This window comes from Mchenga conophoros, linkage group LG19, assembly GCF_057382185.1.
Source record: "Mchenga conophoros isolate Kocher_MC1m ecotype Shallow Benthic linkage group LG19, M_conophoros_male_GT1.1, whole genome shotgun sequence".
Classification (NCBI taxonomy): domain Eukaryota; kingdom Metazoa; phylum Chordata; class Actinopteri; order Cichliformes; family Cichlidae; genus Mchenga; species Mchenga conophoros.
Genome location: NC_140544.1, coordinates 8,495,135 through 8,517,635, shown reverse-complemented (window position 1 = coordinate 8,517,635; position 22,501 = coordinate 8,495,135). Strand labels below are relative to the sequence as shown.

General features: G+C 40.9%; 3 protein-coding genes and 1 long non-coding RNA gene across 4 annotated transcripts; 2 read left to right on the top strand and 2 right to left on the bottom strand.

Moving 5' to 3' along the window:
• The first annotated feature begins 3,786 nt into the window (after positions 1-3,786).
• On the top strand, positions 3,787-6,621 carry LOC146551639 (interferon alpha-inducible protein 27-like protein 1). Its single transcript, XM_085256660.1, has 4 exons — positions 3,787-3,875; positions 3,990-4,013; positions 4,088-4,255; positions 4,364-6,621. Exons 1-4 carry the CDS (start codon positions 3,857-3,859, stop codon positions 4,471-4,473), a joined length of 321 nt encoding a protein of 106 aa, XP_085112786.1. The 5' UTR covers positions 3,787-3,856; the 3' UTR covers positions 4,474-6,621.
• Positions 6,622-11,266: 4,645 nt separating this feature from the next.
• LOC146551637 (transcription factor 7-like 1-B) lies at positions 11,267-17,663 on the bottom strand. Its single transcript, XM_085256647.1, has 4 exons — positions 15,751-17,663; positions 13,229-13,291; positions 12,871-13,027; positions 11,267-12,735 (listed from the first exon to the last, which is right to left on the bottom strand). The coding sequence occupies exons 2-4, from the start codon at positions 13,276-13,278 to the stop codon at positions 12,601-12,603; spliced, it is 342 nt and encodes a 113-aa protein (XP_085112773.1). The 5' UTR covers positions 13,279-13,291; positions 15,751-17,663; the 3' UTR covers positions 11,267-12,600.
• On the top strand, positions 14,166-17,642 carry LOC146551638 (serine/threonine-protein kinase pim-1-like). Its single transcript, XM_085258240.1, has 9 exons — positions 14,166-14,355; positions 14,764-15,006; positions 15,141-15,293; positions 15,415-15,509; positions 15,647-15,694; positions 15,791-16,009; positions 17,024-17,204; positions 17,291-17,461; positions 17,551-17,642. Exons 1-9 carry the CDS (start codon positions 14,295-14,297, stop codon positions 17,640-17,642), a joined length of 1,263 nt encoding a protein of 420 aa, XP_085114366.1. The 5' UTR covers positions 14,166-14,294.
• A 2,497-nt stretch (positions 17,664-20,160) lies between the features above and the next one.
• Positions 20,161-21,129, bottom strand: LOC146551636 (uncharacterized). The gene is made up of 3 exons (XR_014889893.1): positions 20,620-21,129; positions 20,401-20,520; positions 20,161-20,307 (listed from the first exon to the last, which is right to left on the bottom strand). It is a non-coding gene; the product is annotated as an uncharacterized LOC146551636 (long non-coding RNA).
• Positions 21,130-22,501: the final 1,372 nt, after the last annotated feature.

Genomic DNA, 22,501 nt, shown 5'->3' with positions numbered 1-22,501 from the left:
GAATGTGAAATAGGTGGAATGAAGACACAGTTCCTGTCACAATCTGGTAGTAGGAACTCAGAGCGGTAGGCGTCTCCAAAAAACATTTTATTTACAGCACCAGTGCACGATATATATAGTGAAGGGGAATCTAAACTCCAGGGGAAGCTCTCTCACACTCGCTCACGTCTTCTTGCCCAAACTCACACACGTTCACACGACTCAGGGTCACAGGTACGGGGAGGAAAGTCTGTCGCAGAAGAGAGGGAAGTCACACACAAATCACGAATCACAGGTTCACAAGAGCTGGGAGAAACACTAACGTCTGTAGTACAATCATCCAGCGACGAGAGGATCTGTGTTCCAGCCTCAAATAGTGCTCCTGGGTGATGACCGCTGATTGTTGACAGGTGTGTGGGCCAAGGGCGGGAGCCCATAGTGAGCTCCGCCCAGGCAGAGAAAGAGAGAGAGAGAAAACCAAACAACACATGTAGCCTTGTGGGGCCGGCCGGGCAGGCACGGAGACCATGACAGTTCGAAAAGCAAACACACTTGGTCGATGCTGAGAGTGGTCCTGTTGCTGAGGTTGGGGTCATCCTGTAATCTCTTACAAACTACCTCCAACGCTTCTGTGACCACTGAACGCTTCTGCTCAGGTGGTTCCTGTAATCCGCCATCTTGCGTGCTGTTTGCTCATACTGACGTACAAGCTTTAGGCAGTCCTTGCCAAAGTGGTTTAAAACCTCTTGATGCATGCTCAATCATCCAGGTAAGTAAATCCCCAAAAGTCGATTCTGTTCATTTACATACATTACATTTGCATGATGACTGAAACTAGCACCACTGAAGGGACAATGGGCTGGGAGGTCAGTTCCTTCATCATGATTATGCAAATTCTCATGACCATTGATCAGCAACCATTGATCAAATCCCACTGATCATTGGCCATGAATACCATTGACAGAGAGTTGAGGAATGGCTGCAATCACAGTATTGTAAGATGGTGAAAGATGTACTCTTAGGCCCTCGTGAGAATTTGCCTTGAGGGCCTTTTCTTTCTTACTTCAAAACAGGTTCTGTACTTTTAATTTGTCAAGGCAGGTTAGTTTGAGTGACCTGTTTTTTCTTTTGTTGTATGTTCTGTTTGCTTAAGAGGAAATTCCTTCTTGCATTCTGTCAGTCTGCCCCAGGGCAGCTGTGGCTACAACTGTGGCTGCCTCCACCAGTGTGTGAATGTGAGATTGAATGAATAGTGGAATTGTAAAGCGCTTTGAGGGCCCCGAAAAGCGCTATATAAATGCAATCCATTATTATTATTATTATTATTATTATTATTATTATTATTATTATTATTAGGAGCAGTGGGTTGGGTGATCTCAACTATGTGTAACGTGACTGTGAAATATGAAGATTTACAGGTTGAACAAACATACACTGGCCTACAAATGTTTCCTCCTGTGACAAATGTCAATGCACTGTATGAAATTTTTTTTTAGACCTTTAGTTCCTCCTACGCCGAGCGGCGCATCGGGCAGCTAGTGATCTCCATCGATGTCGGTCAGCAGCGACTGCTTCAGCTTCGTCCCAGGCAATGTCGACAGTTCTCAGGTCGTCCATAAATGTTCGAGTTTAGTATGAAAATATATACTATATAAATATATGGAAATGTCGCATGATTTGAGAATGAAGTTACAAAAATGTCTGATAACCTTTGTTGCTCACTTTTACCCATCATTTTGAAATAAAATATCATTGTAGAGGATGAAGATGTTTTATCTAATCCAAAGACTGATATGATGCTTCTGTTGTCTTCACAAATTTAATGTGACAAATAAAAACACGTGCAAAGTCCAGACCTTAACTTGACTGTGGTGGAACCTTAAAAGATGTGTGAGTCATCGGGACCACGAGACAAAAACTGCATCCTGTAACTCAACCAGGGTTGCTCTCATGGTCACTAATACAGCAAGTCATTTGGTAAAGGTTAGAAAATAGGGGAAAAAAACCTTTAGTGCTTAGTGGCTGGGACTAGTTTGGGGCACCAACAAAGGGATAGTTTAGTGCAAACTATAATTTCTCCCCATCAGTTTTAACCAATCAGATAAACACAAATTCTCATATAAAACTTTGGGCCAACCAAGAACTGTACAGGGAGTGCAGAATCATTAGACAAATGAGTATTTTGTCCACATCATCCTCTTCATGCATGTTGTCTTACTCCAAGCTGTATAGGCTCGAAAGCCTACTACCAATTAAGCATATTAGGTGATGTGCATCTCTGTAATGAGAAGGGGTGTGGTCTAATGACATCAACACCCTATATCAGGTGTGCATAATTATTAGGCAACGTCCTTTCCTTTGGCAAAATGGGTCAAAAGAAGGACTTGACAGGCACAGAAAAGTCAAAAATAGTGAGATATCTTGCAGAGGGATGCAGCAGTCTCAAAATTGCAAAGCTTCTGAAGCGTGATCATCGAATAATCAAGCGTTTCATTCAAAATAGTCAACAGGGTCGCAAGAAGCGTGTGGAAAAACCAAGGCGCCAAATAACTGCCCACGAACTGAGAAAAGTCAAGCGTGCAGCTGCCAAGATGCCACTTGCCACCAGTTTGGCCATATTTCAGAGCTGCAACATCACTGGAGTGCCCAAAAGCACAAGGTGTGCAATACTCAGAGACATGGCCAAGGTAAGAAAGGCTGAAAGACGACCACCACTGAACAAGACACACAAGCTGAAACGTCAAGACTGGGCCAAGAAATATCTCAAGACTGGTTTTTCTAAGGTTTTATGGACTGATGAAATGAGAGTGAGTCTTGATGGGCCAGATGGATGGGCCCGTGGCTGGATTGGTAAAGGGCAGAGAGCTCCAGTCCGACTCAGACGCCAGCAAGGTGGAGGTGGAGTACTGGTTTGGGCTGGTATCATCAAAGATGAGCTTGTGGGGCCTTTTCGGGTTGAGGATGGAGTCAAGCTCAACTCCCAGTCCTACTGCCAGTTTCTGGAAGACACCTTCTTCAAGCAGTGGTACAGGAAGAAGTCTGCATCCTTCAAGAAAAACATGATTTTCATGCAGGACAATGCTCCATCACACGCGTCCAAGTACTCCACAGCGTGGCTGGCAAGAAAGGGTATAAAAGAAGAAAAACTAATGACATGGCCTCCTTGTTCACCTGAGCTGAACCCCATTGAGAACCTGTGGTCCATCATCAAATGTGAGATTTACAAGGAGGGAAAACAGTACACCTCTCTGAACAGTGTCTGGGAGGCTGTGGTTGCTGCTGCACGCAATGTTGACGGTGAACAGATCAAAACACTGACAGGATCCATGGATGGCAGGCTTTTGAGTGTCCTTGCAAAGAAAGGTGGCTATATTGGTCGCTGATTTGTTTTTGTTTTGTTTTTGAATGTCAGAAATGTATATTTGTGAATGTGGAGATGTTATATTGGTTTCACTGGTAAAAATAAATAATTGAAATGGGTATATATTTGTTTTTTGTTAAGTTGCCTAATAATTATGCACAGTAATAGTCACCTGCACACACAGATATCCCCCTAAAATAGCTAAAACTAAAAACAAACTACAAACTACTTCCAAAAACATTCAGCTTTGATATTAATGAGTTTTTTGGGTTCATTGAGAACATGGTTGTTGTTCAATAATAAAATTATTCCTCAGAAATACAACTTGCCTAATAATTCTGCACTCCCTGTACATGCCTGTGTTATTTTTTTAAGGTACATCCCTGTGCTCCTCCTCCTCTGTTCATATTTGGTAAATGGGAGAGGTAGTTCTTGGAAATAAAGTAAATAACATACATCAGGTTTGTTCAGTTGAGCTCTTGGTGTCATTTGAATGTTATCTTTGAAAGCACAGACATGGAATGGGAAGAAATATGTGAGTCTATTTTTTTTTATAACAGTGTTATCCCATTATACAGTGGATATGAATTATTATTATTATTATTATTGTAAAGAATTTATTTGACATCTTTTTGTATTTCGTTAACAGGCAAGACGGTCCTTGTGTCTGCAGGTACGCCATGACATTAACCACAGCATAATTTTGAAATGAAAATCTTTAATATATGTTTTTTGGGGTTTTTTTAGGAGCTGGTGGAACTGTGATTCTGACTCCTGCCATTCTGGCTTCACTGGGGTTCACTTCAGCTGGAATAGCAGCAGGCTCCATCGCTGCCAAACTGATGTCATATTTAGCAATCGCTAGTGGAGGTGGAGTTGTAGCAGGAGGTCTCGTAGCAACCTTGCAGTCCTGGGGTAAACTGAATAATTTACTATATATTATCTCTCTCTCTCTCTCTAAAAGCTTTGCTCATGTTGAACAAGCTAATAGAGCTAATAGTGTCTAACATGATTTCACTGTAGGTGCAGCAGGTATGTCATGGGCTGCCACTGCATTATTTGGCGGTGTTGGTGGAGCAGCGGCTTGGGTGCTCTCAACTGTGTGTAACGTGACTGTGGTTTATGAAGATTAACACGTAAAAAAACACAAACTGACCTACAAATGTTTTCTCCTGTGACAAATTTTAATCGCCTGGATGAAACGTTATTCTTATGTGTGAATGTCGAACACTGAGATTAAAGCATATTTTGAGAATTAAGTTACAAAAATGGTTCATAAAAATTTCATTCAGATTTTATCCATCATTAAAAACAAAAACAAAAAACAACTGATATGGTGCCTTTATTCTCTTCATTAATTCAATGTGAAAATTAAAAGTCATGCAAAAATAAGTGTTTCCTTGCTTTTATTGTAAACAACTTAATGTAAAGCACAGTAACAATACCATATGTTTCTATAGTCCATAAATCTATCACTCTTACAGAGCCACACACCTGAATATAACTGACTGTATGCTCAAGTAAATTTGACTAAAATTGACTTACTGTTTCCCCAACCTCTGAGAGTATCATAGGTGTTGGCTGGACGTAGTGAAAATCTATCAGCATTTTGGAAACTGTTACACAAGACAGCTGAAAGAAAATGCCACAAACAAATCAACAAAACAGATGTTCAGTAATCTTTCATTGTTATCTTGGTCTCCTGGTGATGATGATAATCTGTGAGGTGACATTAAAATGGCCAGTCTTCATTTTAACTGTAAACTGAAAGAGAGAGAAAAACTAAAGAGATGCCAGTTATGTTCAGTTCTCACTGCACCCTTAAACCTGCCTTATCAGTATTCCATCTTTAAAGCTGTTTCGTCCTTGTATTGATGGCTAATAGTACAATTAGTTGCAATAATGCTTTAATACAATATTATAACTGAGATCACCTAAAGTTTAAAACTTTGTATTGTTGTAATAATTAGTTTAAAGTAAGACAATGAGGTAATAAACATTGCAAATGTTTAAATGATTTTTATTGAAGCTAATATAATTTTCTAAAGTGTTTGCAAAAACTGGTGGGAAAAAACTTTAGCAGAATAACAAGACTTCCAGTTGTGCCTAATAAATAGATATCACTTCAGTCCTGCTGATATCATAGTGTACTGTATTATTATCATCATAAGAACGCATAGCATACATTTTCACTGCTATACAGATGACACCCAACTTTATCTATCCATGAAGCCAGATAACACACATAAACATAAAGGCCTGGATGGCCTCTAATTTTCTGCTTTTAAATTTAGCTTTAGGCAGTCCTTGCCAAAGTGGGTTAAAACCTCTTGATGCATGCTCAATCATTCAGGTAAGTAAATCCCCAAAAGTTGGTTGTGTTCATCTGGACGTAGCGTTTTGTGGGAGAAACGTTTCATCACTCATCCAAGTAACTTCTTCAGTCTCAGCTGACTGCAGGTTTCCCCAATCTTATAAACAGTACATTTGCATGATGACTGAAACTAGCACCACTGAAGGAACAATGGGCTGAGAGGTCAGTTCCTTCATCATGATTATGCAAATTCTCATGGCCATTGATCAACAACCATTGATCAAAGCCCACTGATCATTGGCCATGAATACCATTGACAGAGAGTTGGGGAATGGCTGTAATCACAGTATTGTAAGATGGTGAAAGATGTACTCTTAGGCCCTCGTAGGAATTTGCCTTTAGGGCCTTTTCTTTCTTACTTCAAAACAAGTTCTGTACTTTTAATTATTAAGGCAGGTTAGTTTGAGTGACCTGTTTTTTCTTTTGTTGTATGTTCTGTTTGCTTAAGAGGAAATTCCTTCTTGCATTCTGTCAGTCTGCCCCAGCACAGCTGTGGCTACAACTGTGGCTTGCCTCCACCAGTGTGTGAATGTGAGAGTGAATGAATAGTGGAATTGTAAAGCGCTTTGAGGGCCCCAAAAAGCGCTATATAAATGCAATCCATTATTATTATTATTATTAAGAGCAGTGGGTTGGGTGATCTCAACTATGTGTAACGTGACTGTGAAATATGAAGATTAAACCATTGAATAACGTATACTGGCCTACAAATGTTTCCTCCTGTGACAAATCTCAATATCCTGAATGAAAATGTATTCTTATATGTAAATGTCAAAGACTGAGATTAAATCATGATTTGAGAATTACAAAAATGTTTGATAACCTTTGTTGCTGATTTTTACTCATGATTTTGAAATAAAATATAATTGTAGAGGATAAAGATGTTTTATCTGGTCCAATGACTGCATGCTCCTGTTGTCTTTACAAATTTAATGTGAAAATAAAAACACATGCAAATTAAAGTCCAGAGCTTAACCTGACTGAAATGCTGTGGTGTGTGGGTCATCGGGACTGCGTGAGACAAAAACAGTATCCTGTAACTCAGCCAGGGTTGCTCTCATGGTCAGTAAGACAACACGTTATTTGGTAAAGGCTAGAAAATAGGGAAAAATCGTTAGTGCTGAGAGGCTGGGACTAGTTTGGGGCACCAATGAAGGGATAGTTTAGTGCAAACTATAATTTCTCCCCATCAGTTTTAACCAGTTACACCAGTATACACATTCTCATATAAAACTTTGTATACTGCTAAGCCAGGTTACTCTCTCTTGGGAAAACTGGCTGCAGGTAACTGCCTGTGGTTTTCTGAACAAAAGAGATCTGTCAGTGTTCCTGGGTCATTGTCCCAGTGTTTTTCAGTTTTGGACTTTGTCACTGTTTCCTGTTTTATTATGTTAGCTCCGACCTGTGTGCGTTATCTTTTGTTCCACTTCCTGTGTTATTACTTAGATTTAGTTCAGCTGTGTGTATCACCTTGTTCTTATCACCATTACCCAGTTTAATTTAAACCCTCTGTTTCTCTCAGTTTATTGTCATTGTTGATTCTGCATGTGTGTTTCTGGTTCAGTTCAGCACATGAGCCTGACAGGACTCATGTACATGCTCATCTTTAATCATTAAATGCCTTATAAATCATTCAATGCCTTACAGATACTGAAGGACCCGTCCCATCCTGGCAACAAACTGTTCCAACTTCTGCAATCTGGTAGAAGGTTCCTCATCTTCCGGGCAAGGACAGAGAGACTCAAGAGGAGCTTCTATCCCCAAGCCATCCGTGCCCTAAACACACACACCCGCCCTCTCACATCATCTATAATTGACTGAGACAGGACTCTTCCAGACACTAAACCAAGGCACAATGTACATTTCAATTCCTTTAATTTTAAATATGTTTATATTGTCTATCCTGTAAAATAGTCAGATGTCTATTCATATTAATGTACAGAATTCACCTGCTTGCTGCTACTACTGCACATTCACCCAATGTAAATACTACATATATATACACACACACATATATATATATACACACACACATATATACACACACACATATATACGCACACACATATATATATACACACACATATATATATACACACAAAAAAAAAAACCACCCAGCACGCCCCTGCGGGCGGTTTATCCTTCAAGCTCGGGTCCTCTACCAGAGGCCTGGGAGCTTGAGGGTCCTGCGCAGTATCTTAGCTGTTCCCAGGACTGCGCTCTTCTGGACAGAGATCTCCGATGTTATTCCCGGGATCTGCTGGAGCCACTCGCCTAGCTTGGGAGTCACCGCACCTAGTGCTCCGATTACCACGGGGACCACCGTTACCTTCACCCTCCACATCCTCTCGAGCTCTTCTCTGAGCCCTTGGTATTTCTCCAGCTTCTCGTGTTCCTTCTTCCTGATATTGCTGTCATTCGGAACCGCTACATCGATCACTACGGCCGTCTAGTGTCTACAGCCCTAACTATATGCTTTAGCATATAGTTAGGGCTGGACCAGATGACCCTGAATCCTCCCTTAGTTATGCTGCAATAGACATAGGCTGCCGGGGGATTCCCATGATGCATTGAGTTTTTCCTTTCCAGTCACCTTTCTCACTCACTATGTAGTAATAAACCTCTCTGCATTGACCTCTGTCTCTCTTCCACAGCATGTCTTTATCCTGTCTTCCTTCTCTCACCCCAACCAGTCGCAGCAGATGGCCCCGCCCCTCCCTGAGCCTGGTTCTTTTTTTTTTTCTTTCTTTTTTTTTTGCCTGTCCCGTTTGGCTCTTTTGCCATCAGAATTATTATTATTGTTGGGCAAAGAACGATGCCCAACGGATTTACTTTACCAAATTGACCATCCCAGCCTTGCCATAATGGTCCATTTGATTCGCCTTTTATTGTTTATTTTATTTTCACTTGTTGAATACGGGACAGACTTGACTGGAGGAAAGAAGGGGAGAAAGAAAGAGGGAAAGAGAAACAGCTGAGAAGAGGGACGGGGGAGAAGGGCAAAAACCAAAAACCAACAGAATGGGCAGGAAAAAAAAAAAGAAAAAAAAAGAAAAAAGAAAAAAAATGCATATTTCAATCACCTGGATCACCTGTTGAGAAAGAAAAAAGAAAACAAGCAGAAGAGAACAAGAGTAATAGAATAAACAACATCACAATGATATATGGGAATATGACAGTAAATACTAAATATTAAACATTATTGTGCAGCACATAAGATCAACAGAACACAGTGTGCTTTGAGGTAGGAGCCAAAAAGGGTGTAGTTTGTGGGTGTGATCACCCGTGTGTACACCTGTGAGCATGGACGCGCTTGTTTTTTTTGTTTTTTCAATTTTTTCAATTTTTTTTTATTTCGCTGAGCCTGGTTCTGCCGGAGGTTTCTTCCTGTTAAAAGGGAGTTTTTCCTTCCCACTGTTGCCAAAGTGCTTGCTCATACACAGCAAAATCTCCAGTGTTAAATTAACACTAGAGAGTGTCTATATGGGTCCACACCTCTGAGTGTTAAATACAACACTGTTGAGTGTTAAATTAACACTTTTGACAGTGTTATATGTTTAAAAGTAACCTAGTCAGTTTTGAAGATTAACAATGGCTAACACTGAGCAGTGCTGATTTTCTAACACTGGAAAATAACTCAAAATGTTAGAAATATTCCAGTGTTAGAAAATCAGCACTGCTCAGTGTTAGCCATTGTTAATCTTCAAAACTGACTAGGTTACTTTTAAACATATAACACTGTCAAAAGTGTTAATTTAAAACTGGAGATTTTGCTGTGTAGGGGGTCATATGATTGTTGGGTTTTTCTCTGTATCTATGAAGCGCCTTGAGGCGACTTATGTTGTGATTTGGCGCTATATAAATAAAATTGAATTGAATTGAATCACCTGAGGGCTTGCTCTCCCTCGGCGGTCCCAGATGCTCGTTGCTTTAAAAGAAACAAATCCACCCCAAATAAATACGAGCCCAACAGAACACTTATCGCATGCACTAAGTGTTTTAGTTCAGGCAATAATTGGTGGCACTAAAATCACTTAATATAACTTATTCACTGCAAATCCACACGGAGCACCTCTAAAAGACCTAATTCCCCTAAGGTAAGAGGGGATAAGCTCAGGAATTGCACATTGCCCGACTAATATTGCACCAGCCCATTGGAAATCAAAACAAACCCAGCATAAAAAACAAATAGTTTTAAAAGGTGACCCTACTCTAAAACCAACTTGGGAGAAAAACACAACGAAAAAGAGAAGGAGGAAAAAACAGTGACAAATTCACATGTGCAGCCTGTCCTGCAGGAGGCAATACAATATACAGGGAGTGCAGAATTATTAGGTGTCAATGGAAAATTGTATTTAGTAGTCAGTATAATCTTTTAGTGATATAAGTTTGCATATGGTAGAATACTGCATGTAGTTATTTGTATTAGGAAATATTCAACCATGTATACTTAGAGGCATATAATCAATTGTGTGTGATCTTTAGCAGGCTGCAGGCTTGGTGTGCACCCCAGGAATGCACCCCCACATCCTGGGAGCATGGGAGAGGTCGTACCTTGTTTTATTGTTTTACGGTAGGATTAACGTAGCTATGTCTGTTTTAGTTTAAGTGCTTCTTTACATATAGATGAACTGCTGGACAACCCAACAATCATATGACCCCCTATGAGCAAGCACTTGGGCGACAGTGGGAAGGAAAAACTCCCTTTTAACAGGAAGAAACCTCCAGCAGAACCAGGCTCAGGGAGGGGCGGGGCCATCTGCTGCGACCGGTTGGGGTAAGAGAAGGAAAACAGGATAAAAGACATGCTGTGGAAGAGAGACAGAGGTTAATAACAGATATGATTCAATGCAGAGAGGTCTGTTAATGCATAGTGAGTGAGAAAGGTGACTGGAAAGGAAAAACTCAATGCATCATGGGAATCCCCGGCAGCCTACGTCTATTGCAGCATAACTAAGGGAGGATTCAAGGTCACCTGGTCCAGCCCTAACTATATGCTTTAGCAAAGAGGAAAGTTTTAAGCCTAATCTTGAAAGTAGAGATAGTGTCTGTCTCCCGAATCCAAACTGGAAGCTGGTTCCACAGAAGAGGGGCTGTAGTCGCAAATTTTGAAGCCATCCTGATAATCTTCTTCCACCAACGATGTGGAGATCCAACCCTTTTAGATCAAATTAAAATCAAGACACTCAAAAAGATGCTCTGTAAAAGAGTAGAAAAAATAGATACAGACATGTGCTGCATGAAAGACGTTAGGGAAGGTCAGTTAGCTGGAGAGCGAGTTATGCAGGAGAACTCTCAGCAGCATTAACTGCCCTGTTACTGCACCACCTTAATAAACCATGGTGAAGCAAAATGTCTTGTGCTTAAGACTCTACATGAAAGTTAAAATATATATGTTCAGTGCACATAGATATATAGTGTATATAGTTACATAGTTATACATATCACACAAAAATCCACCACATCCCCCCTTGTGGTACCTGGAGGTACCACCTAAAAAGACCCAATGACTAAAGAAGAACCAAAATCGTGAAAACGAATGCGTGCGCTGTTTTTTTGCTAACATACTTTAAAGCAAGCTCTAAATAGAATATAAGAATTTGTATAAAGATCCCACACAGTTGTTGCTCTATTGAATAAACCCCAGAAACCTCATAGTCATCAACATAACATTCTTCCAACGCTTCATTTCTCTTAGTCAATTAATTTAAGACTAATTGATTCCTCTTCATTTGCAAATCATACTACACAGTATCCTTATCAGAATACTCAAGAAACTTAAAACTAGCCTAATTACAGTAAAATGAAAGTGAGGCATGAAACACATCAGCAGAGACACATAATACATACACGGATTACACAACACCATATGTGACATTAAAAATAATACAATAAAACAATTAATTCCCAATTTTGGATTTCATCTTGGTCAGGTTCAACTTCTTTTTCTGAACAACTTCTCAGTGTGGGCTTTGAAATGTTCTTTGACCATCACTTCATCTTCTTCATCTGACATAAACCCACCAAGAGCATTCTCTTTGTGGGCCGGTACTGCTCACCCGAGTAAACACGAGCTGACATTGACATGAATTAAACATAAAACATTATATACAGTATAAGATTTTGTAAGGTAAACCTAGTTCATACAAATGAAGTAAAGAAAAGTTATTAAAACAAAACGTGCCTTGCTGTTTATTCTTTCAGTGTCCCACAGTAGCACATTTCCTGCTAGGAAAATGTCAGAAGTCACATCATTTCTGTAAATTGGGAAGTAACTGTAATACATCAAGTCACCTCTGTCTCTTGTTACCAGGACTTTTTAAAATGAATGGTACAACATGGAAAGAGGCCCTACACAAGAGTTTAGCTTTGAGCTCAATATGCGATGATCCTTTCAGCCATGACATCTCTGACATGGGAAACCAGGGAATTTGATTAGAAAATGGTGAAGGATTTTCTTTTCAGTTAGAAACTGGATTTGTGTAACATGGTGGTGAAAAGCCCCCAAAGAAACCAGCATATGATCAGTCGCTATATTGCATTTAATACAAACGTCCTTCGTGTATCCTTTGAATACAGAACAGATCATTTCTGATATCTATGAGTAAACCCAACGAGCACGTGTCCCAAAAGACCCCACAGTGTTTTTATCTGGCTTTTCCCTGACAGTTAGTGGACACTGACAGATGTGTGCTGAATATGAAAGGAAACAAAAGAACTAAAGAAGGTTTGCAGGGTTAAAAACAAGAACTACATGAAGGTTGTTTCATCCTGCTGTAACTTATGACAGAAGCATCTTTTGTTTGTTTTTTCATTTATTTACACAAAGACAGATGTTGAAATAACAGGAGTAACAGTTTAATTCAATTGAAATCAGTCCAATCGTCTATAATGAAATTATTGTTGGACATACATAGTTTTCTTTGGTCGACCAGGCTGGATGCTCTTTGGCATGATTCTGTCTTTCTGTTTCAGCCTGCTTGAAATATCTGGCTTTCTGGTCGTTTGAAAGCGACTTCCACTGTGGACAGAAGATCATAAGAACACACTGTGAGCACTGCTACTACACATAACTACAGGACAGCTGGGACACATGCAAAAACATGAGCAGACAACATTAACAGATGCATAAATGTATGCAGAGTTACACACTTACTCTCTGTCCCACCACTGCATTTACGGCTGCACTTCCAGGGATGTTGAGTTCAGCAATGACCTTTGGCCTCTGCTCTTTGAGACAGAGCATGAAGGCATTTGGCGGCTTCTTGACGTATGGCCCATCTTCATCCTGCTGGGCTGGGCACTTTCTTTTTCTTCAGGAATAAAACAGAGTAAGAGCACATGTTAGCACTGTGTACAACTGTGAGGGAAGCAGTTCAAAAACACGAGACAAGCTGTAAAACTGAATGAAATCAGGCACCATTAATGGATCATTACAATAATTCCTGCAGACATCTGCAAACAAATGACAGATACTTACAGATCAGTGAACCAAAGCAGCAGAGCAAACTTACTTTGGAGTGGAGGTGTTAGGTGGAGGAGCAGGAGTGACATAATCATACATCTGTACACCGTTCCTACACAGATGAAGGGAGACAGATATGAGATAACAGGAAGAAGTTATGAATATAGAGATGTTCAGCAGCTGTGTTCACTCCAGTGTTTGTGTGTTTTACGTACAGTACTCCAACAGGACGCAGGTTCTGGAGCACACAAAACACACAACAGGTGATGAGACCAGCTGCAATACTATCATCTATCCACTAGGTGGAAGAATTGATCAGTAGAAAGAGGAGATGTGCTCAAAACGACATTCATACATAGATTTATTCTTCTTAGTTAGTCTTAAGAATTAGGATTCACTGACAGTGAAGAAGTTTCAGACGTGCACTCGCGTTTCCCCTTTTGCCTTTTCCTGCTCCAGCCAAGTCCTCCGCCTGCTCGACATCTCTCCTATTACGCTTGCACTCATGCCTTTGCCTTTCACCACTTCAAAACTGCGCCTTCTTCAATATTACCTTCATATGCTCTCTTTGCTTTTCGCCTTCCTCACTACACTAAGTACCATTTTTTAACGCTGTGTACTCACTCTTGCTAAGTACATGTGAACAGATCTTGAAGAAAAAAAACAAAACAAAACATACTTTTCTTTTCTCTTCTGATACTATTGAATGATCCTAACAGAAAAAAACAGAGTTAACACTGACTTAATAAAAAAGTGTTATATTTTATCTCAGATAAACTAGTCAGTGTTTATTAGTGTTTGCTCAACTAGAAGTCTTCATAGTAGCATCCACACATCAAGTCTTTAAACAAATAATGAAAGGATAATGAAAGAAAGTTTAATGTGAAATTACTGAATTATATGAAATGCCAGAGTGTTTTTCTTTAAACTACTTGCCTTTTAGTGATGTCACTAAAAGGCAAGGTTCTAATGTTGTGTTGCCATAGACTCCGGAGTTTACTTTTAAAGCTCACTTACAGAACTGACTTATACAGCTTAGTTAGAAAAGTCAAGCATCCAGACATTTGAAGGACTATTCACTCATTAAGGTGACATTTTCTATTTTAAAAATTAAGATGAAAAAGGAAACAAGAAAAGTTACGACTGAGGCAGATAAGAAAGATCCAGGAGATCAAAGTAAGTAAAAAATAAAATCCCCTAAATAACAGAATGTACATTTCTAACAATGTTGAGGCTCTGTGTATAAAACGATTCATTTTTAGAGGATTTAAATCCTGGTTTTGATTGAAACTAACCTGAGTGCAACATGTCTAATCAAAGAAAGGTTACTGGGGCACTTTGTCTTTTGGTAAAATAATGTGACAAGTTTATTCTTGGACTGAGCAGTGAAAACAGAGCAACAAGTGTCATCAGTATCTAGACTTAGTAGACCTAGTATGGACTCGTGATGGTGTGTTTTTTATCAAAAGGATAAACTTGTTATTATATTGTAAGCAATACTAATTTAAAATTCAATGACATCAAAATCCTTCTAGTCCTGATGTCGAGCGCTCTTTTTCACTAATGTGTTGTTGTTGTTTATAGATTGTAAGAGCAGGATGGCTAAAAGAAAGGCCAGTCCTGAAAAAACGACCCCCATAAAAAGAAGGAGGGTCACTGAGCAGGCTGGTCCTTCCACCAGCTCAGATGCTCATGTGGTCGGGGGAGTCAAGCGAAAGGTCCAACAAGATGAAGCGGGGACAACCAATACAGCAAAAAAGCGTAAACTTCTTGAGCATGTGAGCGGTGACAAGGGGCAGGCATCTTCCTGGTTGGACACTGGTAAAGGTAGGCTAATTAGTTGAGTGAGGGGTAGATTAAGTGTACATCTGGTTGCTAGTTTGAAGATATTAGTGTTTGGGAGATATTTGTGTCTATTATCTAATAAGCTGACGTGCTTTTGGTGTTTTCCACATCTGCAGACTGCAGCATAGAGATTTCAGAGAGCTGCAGTAAAAACAAAAAGGCTGGCAAAAGGAAAGCTGCGGGAGACACCAGGGACCCACCTAAGAAAAAGAACGTGGACCAGGACAAAACCAAAACCGTTGCCAAAAAGTCAGTGGCTGAACAGAAACGTAAGTAGCAAGCAGCTTAGCTTTTATATTCAGGTGAAGAGCAAAATGAACATTTAGGGTACAGCAGAGAGTAATTTGTGTGACAGCTGTAGTAAAACCCAATTTGTGTTTGTCTGTTTAGGAGACTTCCAAGCGAGATACGTGGAGGAGCACCGGCTTGGAGAAGGAGGATGCGGAGCAGTGCTTGCTGGCTACCGCATAAAGGATCATTTACCAGTAAGTGTTCAGATGGTGGTAGTAAGACAGGCAGTAATGCAGATAAGGGATAATATCGTAAGCTGAGATGTATGCTGTTTTACACCTTTAATGATGTCATACTGAGGAAATGCTCATCAATGCCCTGTGTCTTTTAGGTGGCCATCAAACACATCCCAAAGGGGAAAGTGTACTGCAAAGTGAAGGTAAATGTGCAAGACTTGAATTGTTTTTACATTAGTGGATTGCATGCAGCGTTCACCTGTCTGTGCCTCATCATCCACTTTGTTGAAATATTTCAGGATGATAACGGGAAGAATGTGTCAGTGGAAGTTGCCATCATGCTGAAGCTTGCAGCTGAAGCAGATGGATCAGTGGAAACATCAGCCCCAGTGTCTCTGTTGGAGTGGTTTGACTTTGGCAGAGAGCTGATCCTGGTGATGGAGAGACCTGTCCCCGCTGTGGACCTGGATAAATACATAGAAGAAAATGGAGGATTTTTGCCAGAGGACAAGGCCAAGGCAAGTTGACTTGCCTTAGAAGAGTCTTAGACTGTACATCATTCAATCAAAGCACAGAGTATTAGAGAAACATTAACCCATTGATTGATTATTGTCTTTTTCATCGTTTCCAGGTAGGGCTGGGCTATATCATACCATTCACGGTAATACCGGTGTAATTTTGGGCAACGATAGGAAAATGAAATATCGCGCTAGAATAGGTAAAACGCGCATGCGCAGTGCCTATGTTTACATACGCAGATGGCGGTGACGCAGAAAGAGAAGAGCAAAAGTGGATCGTTGAATGAAACGGATGAACCAGAACTGGTTTGTAAAAATGCTGCAACTTTAGTGGTGTGGAACTGGTTTAGCTTTCGTCCGTCAGATACACAACAAAGCACGATTTTTGGTAGCGCATGCTAGCGGGCCGTCGTTATTACCGTGTTGTTTGGAAAATACGGCACACTTAAAATCAATCCTTTGATTTTTCTGAAACTCGACAGTGCCCCTTATAATCCCGTGTGCCTTATGTATGAATTCTGGTTGTGTTTACTGACCTCAAAACGATTTTATGTACACGGCGACTTTGCTAAGCTACAAAGCCGCACCGCTCGATGGATTGTCGGAGCATTACGGCTATCGTAGGCAGGCGCCTCGCGGAGTGATACGTACTGCACCTCAACGTGATATTACCGTATTGTGTGTGTATAACCTCTTTTTAAGCTTTGTGGATATTTTACATGGTTATGCTGAGGATATGTCGGCCAATTTCCACTGGAAATGCCTTTTGGTTAAACTGTCAGCGAGGAATTTGCATTTGCACTGTTACATTTTTATATAACTTTAATGCACATAAAAAACAGCTGCTTGTTTAAGTGAAAATACATTTATGGGGTTTTTTGCACTAATAAAGTTGTGGAGTTGTAAAGTATTTTGTCCAGTGTCAATTATATCGTCAGTTATATCGTTATCGCAACTTTTCAAATGTATATCGTGATAAATATTTTTGGTCATATCGCCCTGCTCTATTTCCAGGTCATTCTGAAGCAGCTGGTTGATGCTGCGAAGCACCTGGAGGATAAACACATCTTTCACCGGGACATCAAGAGTGAGAACATTCTAATTGAGACCGGCTCAGATGTACCGCGTGTTCGTATCATCGACTTTGGACTGAGCTGCTTTGTTAAGGAGCAGTCGCAGTACCGCGTCTTCTATGGTAACATATTCTGCTCTTGCTCTTCACAGATGTCACAATTTTCGCCTTTTGTTTTAGAAGAAATTGCAATTGTGTCTGTTTATTAGGTACAGAAATTTACTCCCCTCCCGAGTGGTACGGGCGCAGTTGCTACAGGTGTGGACCCACCACGGTATGGCAAATGGGAGTGGTTCTGTACGAAGCGCTTCATGCGGGAGACTTTAACACCACGAGCTTCCTCAAAAAGCGCCTGAAATTCAAAAGACATCTGTCCAAAAGTAAGAAAACGTCACACTTCAAGACTGACTGATGGCTTGGACCACTGGAACTATCATCTTCATGTTTTTTCTCTTTCCTTTCTTTCCAGACTGCCGGGATTTCTTGGACGCGTGTTTAACCAAAGTCCCGGAGACGCGGCCGACGCTGGAGGAGCTACAGCATCACACTTGGCTGAGATAAGCCTATCACACACACACACACACACACACACACACAAACACACACAATTCAGACGTTATCATTTATGTGTGATGTATGAATTACCTTTCTTTTTTTCAGGAAATAATTTTTTTTAATTGGCCCACTTTAAATTTCAGTGTTTTGGAATTCCTGTAACCCCCCCCAGCCATCCCAGGAAAGGGGATCTCTCTTTGAATGGGCTTTCCCGAGGTTTCTTCCCGTCAGTCTGGCCCCCCCAGGGGAGTTTTTCCTCGTCTTCATAGAGAGCTTGGGCTGGCTCAGGAGCTCCATCAAAACTGTCTTTATTTAATTACTCTAATGTAATCATATACTTTAAAGTAATCAAATAAAAGACAGTAAAAATCTGAAGACTTGAAGTAAACTTCCATTAAAATAAAACTTGTTTAATTCATCTTTGCTGAGGATACTGTGTTATTACTATTTCAAGGATTATGTCAGAACACCGGATACTGGTACCCATCCCTACCCATCACTAGGGAACAGAACAAACCAGACATCAATTACAACAAAAATGACACTGACCCAGCCAGCATAACTTGTCTGCCTTAAGAAATGTTTAGCAATATTACAAATTGGGTGATATGCCTTAAAGTAGCTTCTCATGTGTTCAGCATTGTCAAAGGCTACATTTTAATTAAAACCACAATCTAGTAATGTTCTGTCTTTAACCTTCCTAATTTGTTTTTTGTCCTAACCTAACACTAAATTGCCAGTGAAAACAAAAGTTACATAAATAAAGAAGAGTAAAGAAAATTACGGTCTTTTTTATTGTAACAGTTTACCAGTGTACAGTTTGGTTTGTGACATATCTATCTAATAGACTCCAATTTGTGCATGTAAATGGAGAGTCCTCTTCACACACTGAGGTTAATTATGGAGTTCCACAGGGTTCAGTGCTAGGACCAATTCTGTTTACATTATACATGTTTCCCCTAGGCAGCATCATTAGAAGACATAGCATAAATTTTCACTGCTATGCAGATGACACCCAGCTCTATCTGTCCATGAAGCCAGATAACACACACCAATGAGTTACACTGCAGGAATGTCTTAAAGACTTAAAGACCTGGATGGCCGCTAACTTTCTGCTTCTTAATTCAGATCAAACTGAGGTTATTGTACTCGGCCCTGAAAAGTTTAGAAATATGGTATCTAAGCAGATTCTTACTCTGGATGGCATTACCTTGGCCTCCAGTAACGCTGTGAGGAACCTTGGAGTCATTTTTGACCAGGACATGTCCTTCAACGCACATATTAAACAAATATGTAAGACTGCGTTCTTCCATTTGCGCAACATCTCTAAAATTAGAAATATCCTGTCTCAGAGTGACGCTGAAAAACTAGTTCATGCATTTATTGTGTGAATGTGTGTGTGAATGGGTGGATGACTGGATATGTAAAGCGCTTTGGGGTCCTTAGGGACTAGTAAAGCGCTATATAAATACAGGACATTTACCATTTATTACTTCCAGGCTGGACGACTGTAATTCATTATTATCAGGATGTCCAAAAAACTCACTGAAAAGCCTTCAGCTAATCCAAAATGCTGCAGCAAGAGTCCTGACAGGGACTAGAAAGAGAGAGCAGATTTCTCCTGTTAAATCCAGAATTGAATTCAAAATCCTGCTCCTCACATACAAGGTCTTAAATAATCAGGCCCCATCTTATCTTAATGACCTTGTAGTACCATATCACCCTATTAGAGCACTTCGCTCTCGCTCTGCAGGCCTACTTGTTGTTCCTAGAGTATTTAAAAGTAGAATGGGAGGGAGAGCCTTCAGTTTTCAGGCCCCTCTTCTGTGGAACCAGCTTCCAGTTTGGATTCAGGAGACAGACACTATCTCTACTTTTAAGATTAGGCTTAAAACTTTCCTTTTTGCTAAAGCATATAGTTAGGGCTGGACCAGGTGACCCTGAATCCTCCCTTAGTTATGCTGCAATAGACGTAGGCTGCCGGGGATTCCCATGATGCATTGAGTTTTTCCTTTCCAGTCACCTTTCTCACTCACTATGTATTAATAGACCTCTCTGCATTGAATCATATCTGTTATTAACCTCTGTCTCTCTTCCACAGCATGTCTTTATCCCATCTTCCTTCTCTCACCCCAACCGGTCGCAGAAGATGGTCCCGCCCCTCCCTGAGCCTGGTTCTGCTGGAGGTTTCTTCCTGTTAAAAGGGAGTTTTTCCTTCCCACTGTCGCCAAAGTGCTTGCTCATAGGGGGTCATATGATTGTTGGGTTTTTCTCTGTATCTATGAAGCGCCTTGAGGCGACTTTTGTTGTGATTTGGCGCTATATAAATAAAATTGAATTGAATTATCTGAGGAAGAAGCAGAGTTGGTTTGTTTCCAGCTGAAATCATCCAGGCTCAGGAATTTGAATCGATCCACATCATTTCTGCTTGAACTAGAGAACATGAGTGTCGACTTACATTTGGTCTGTGAGACACATGTCATAGTGACAGTATTTGGGTTAATATGGCATTACTCACCCTGGTCGCATTTCTTCAATATCAGGCACCAAGTTCAGGAACTCGTTCTTTGCAGCCCGCGCAAGGTAGGAGGTCTCCAGAGTGGGAACCATCGGGAAGTTTTCACAGTCTGAGCAGGAGGGACTGGAGGCACGTGAACTGTTCTCAGGGGTCCTTTAACACAAATCACACCAAGTTAGAATCAAATGGATAACCTGTCAATAACCGTTTGCAGATCGAGGTCAATGTTCCTAAAAATATGTTTACTTCTGGCCCATGGAGCCACAGCGAGAGTCCGAGAGAGGGGCAGGTAGAGGAAGGGGTGAGGGTGGCACTGCTGAAGCTCGTCACGGATGGATCACGTCCGATCGGTGAGATGAGAGAAAGCTGAAGTGAAACAACAGCAGGATGAGGTAGACGTCAATATAGGAACTCCCTGATGTGACACAGAAAGGCTATTTTTTATTTCTTTGTATTATTTCTCACCTTGCAGTCACTGATGCTGTTCACCAGCTGCTTGTATTCAGTATTGAAGGTGTGTGTCAGAAGGCGCAGGCACTACAACACAACAGGAACAAGACCGAGCAGAGAAGGAAGAAGGCAGCAACAAGAACGCCCACTAAGCCCACGTTTTTCTCACCTTGGTGGCCAGCTCCTTCTCACGCTTTCAAAGGTGGTGCTGGAGATCTGCGAGGAGATGGAGGTGGACGTGGACAGAGTGCTGGAGCTCACGCTGGGGGACAGAGACTCACTCAGGGACTTGGTGGTGGGAGCTGTTCCCACGGGAGCCGCCACTCCCAGAAGGTGACGGGTCTTTTCCACCTGGAAGAAAGATGGGGGCTAATGTGAGGTAGGGAGAAGAGGGGACGTTAGTCATGTAAAGGCCATAGGTGAGGGTAGGGACGTAGATCGACCGGTAAATTGAGAGCTTCGCTTTTACACTCAGCTCCCTCTTCACCACGACGGACCGGTGCAGCGTCCGCATTACTGCAGCTGCAGCCCCAATCCGTCTGTCGATCTCCGGCTCCCTTCTCCCATCACTTGCAAACAAGACCCCGAGATACTTGAACTCCTCCACTTGGGGCAGGAACTCATCCCCGACTCATCCTATATTTCCGTTTTTATATTTCTAATGTTTGCCTTGTTTTCTTCACTGTCTGGTCTGCCTCTGTCTTGCCTGTATGGATGCATTTACACCGAAATGTCCCCAACAAAGGATGTTTTAATTCACCACTATTCCAGTGAAACACGAGTCTCCCATCTTCCTGCTACCAGTCTGGAGTTTTTGTTCACCAAAGCACACACCAACTTCATACTGACGGACAGATCACTGCCCTTTTGCCGCCTTGTCTGACCGTGTTTTGTGGCTGTGGTTCACTTCACCTCACTCTTCCCCATTCTTGTCATTAAATCAGGCTGTTCTGCAACCATGGCAGCCATTCACTCTATGGCTTTATTCATGGTGTATTTTACCCCTTCACCAAAGGCCGTTCTCGTTTCCAACATTATATTTGCAGTGTTCGTCTATCTATCAATATCTGCGGAGTATTTTTTTAACGAGTATCCTATTTTCTAAAGCACAGCATGTAAAGGGTAGCTCGGTTAGCAGGATGCTAGCATGTAGCGCTTAGTGAGACACGCCTCAGACGAGTTGAGCAAAGACCCCGTCTGTGTACTTTATACGTGAGCAACGGATTTAAATAAAATTAAGGTTTCAAAAGACAAACTTGAAGATAAAAAAAATATATATATACTCACCGGAGAGCCGCCAGGGTTTGCCGCTGCCATCTTGGCGCTCCTAAATTCAAAACTGCCTCTGCAGTCAGGCAGGGGAGGCGTGGAAATTGTCTTTGAGTTAGTCAAACGTTTTCCTTAGTTCGAGTAGATGATAAAAAAAAAAAAATAATAAATGGGATTTTAAGTAGGACTAGGCGTTCTGTAATGATCTCTATTTAGGAGAAAAACTTAATCACTCACCTTTAAACAGCTCTCTTTTAGGAGACACACTGCTGGCTAACGGTGTCATGTGATCAAACAGCGTAATTTAATTGGCTGAGAGCCACTCGACTCGATCTGGTGCTGATTGCTCTGGCTTGGGTCATTAAAGTTCATCACTTTTGCAGTTGAATTTTTGCAGGTGAATTTTTTTCAGGTGAATTTTTGCAGGTGAATTTTTTTCAGGTGAATTTTTGCAGGTGAATTTTTGCAGGTGAATATTTTTGCAGGGAAATTTGGAGGATAAAAATTCAGTGTCATAAATTCAATGTCTAAAAATACTTGAATTCTGATGATACTATATTTCTTCCATATGACAGAGCCTTGAAAGAGTGACAGAGACACTTTTTATGAACTCATCTGTAATGTGTCA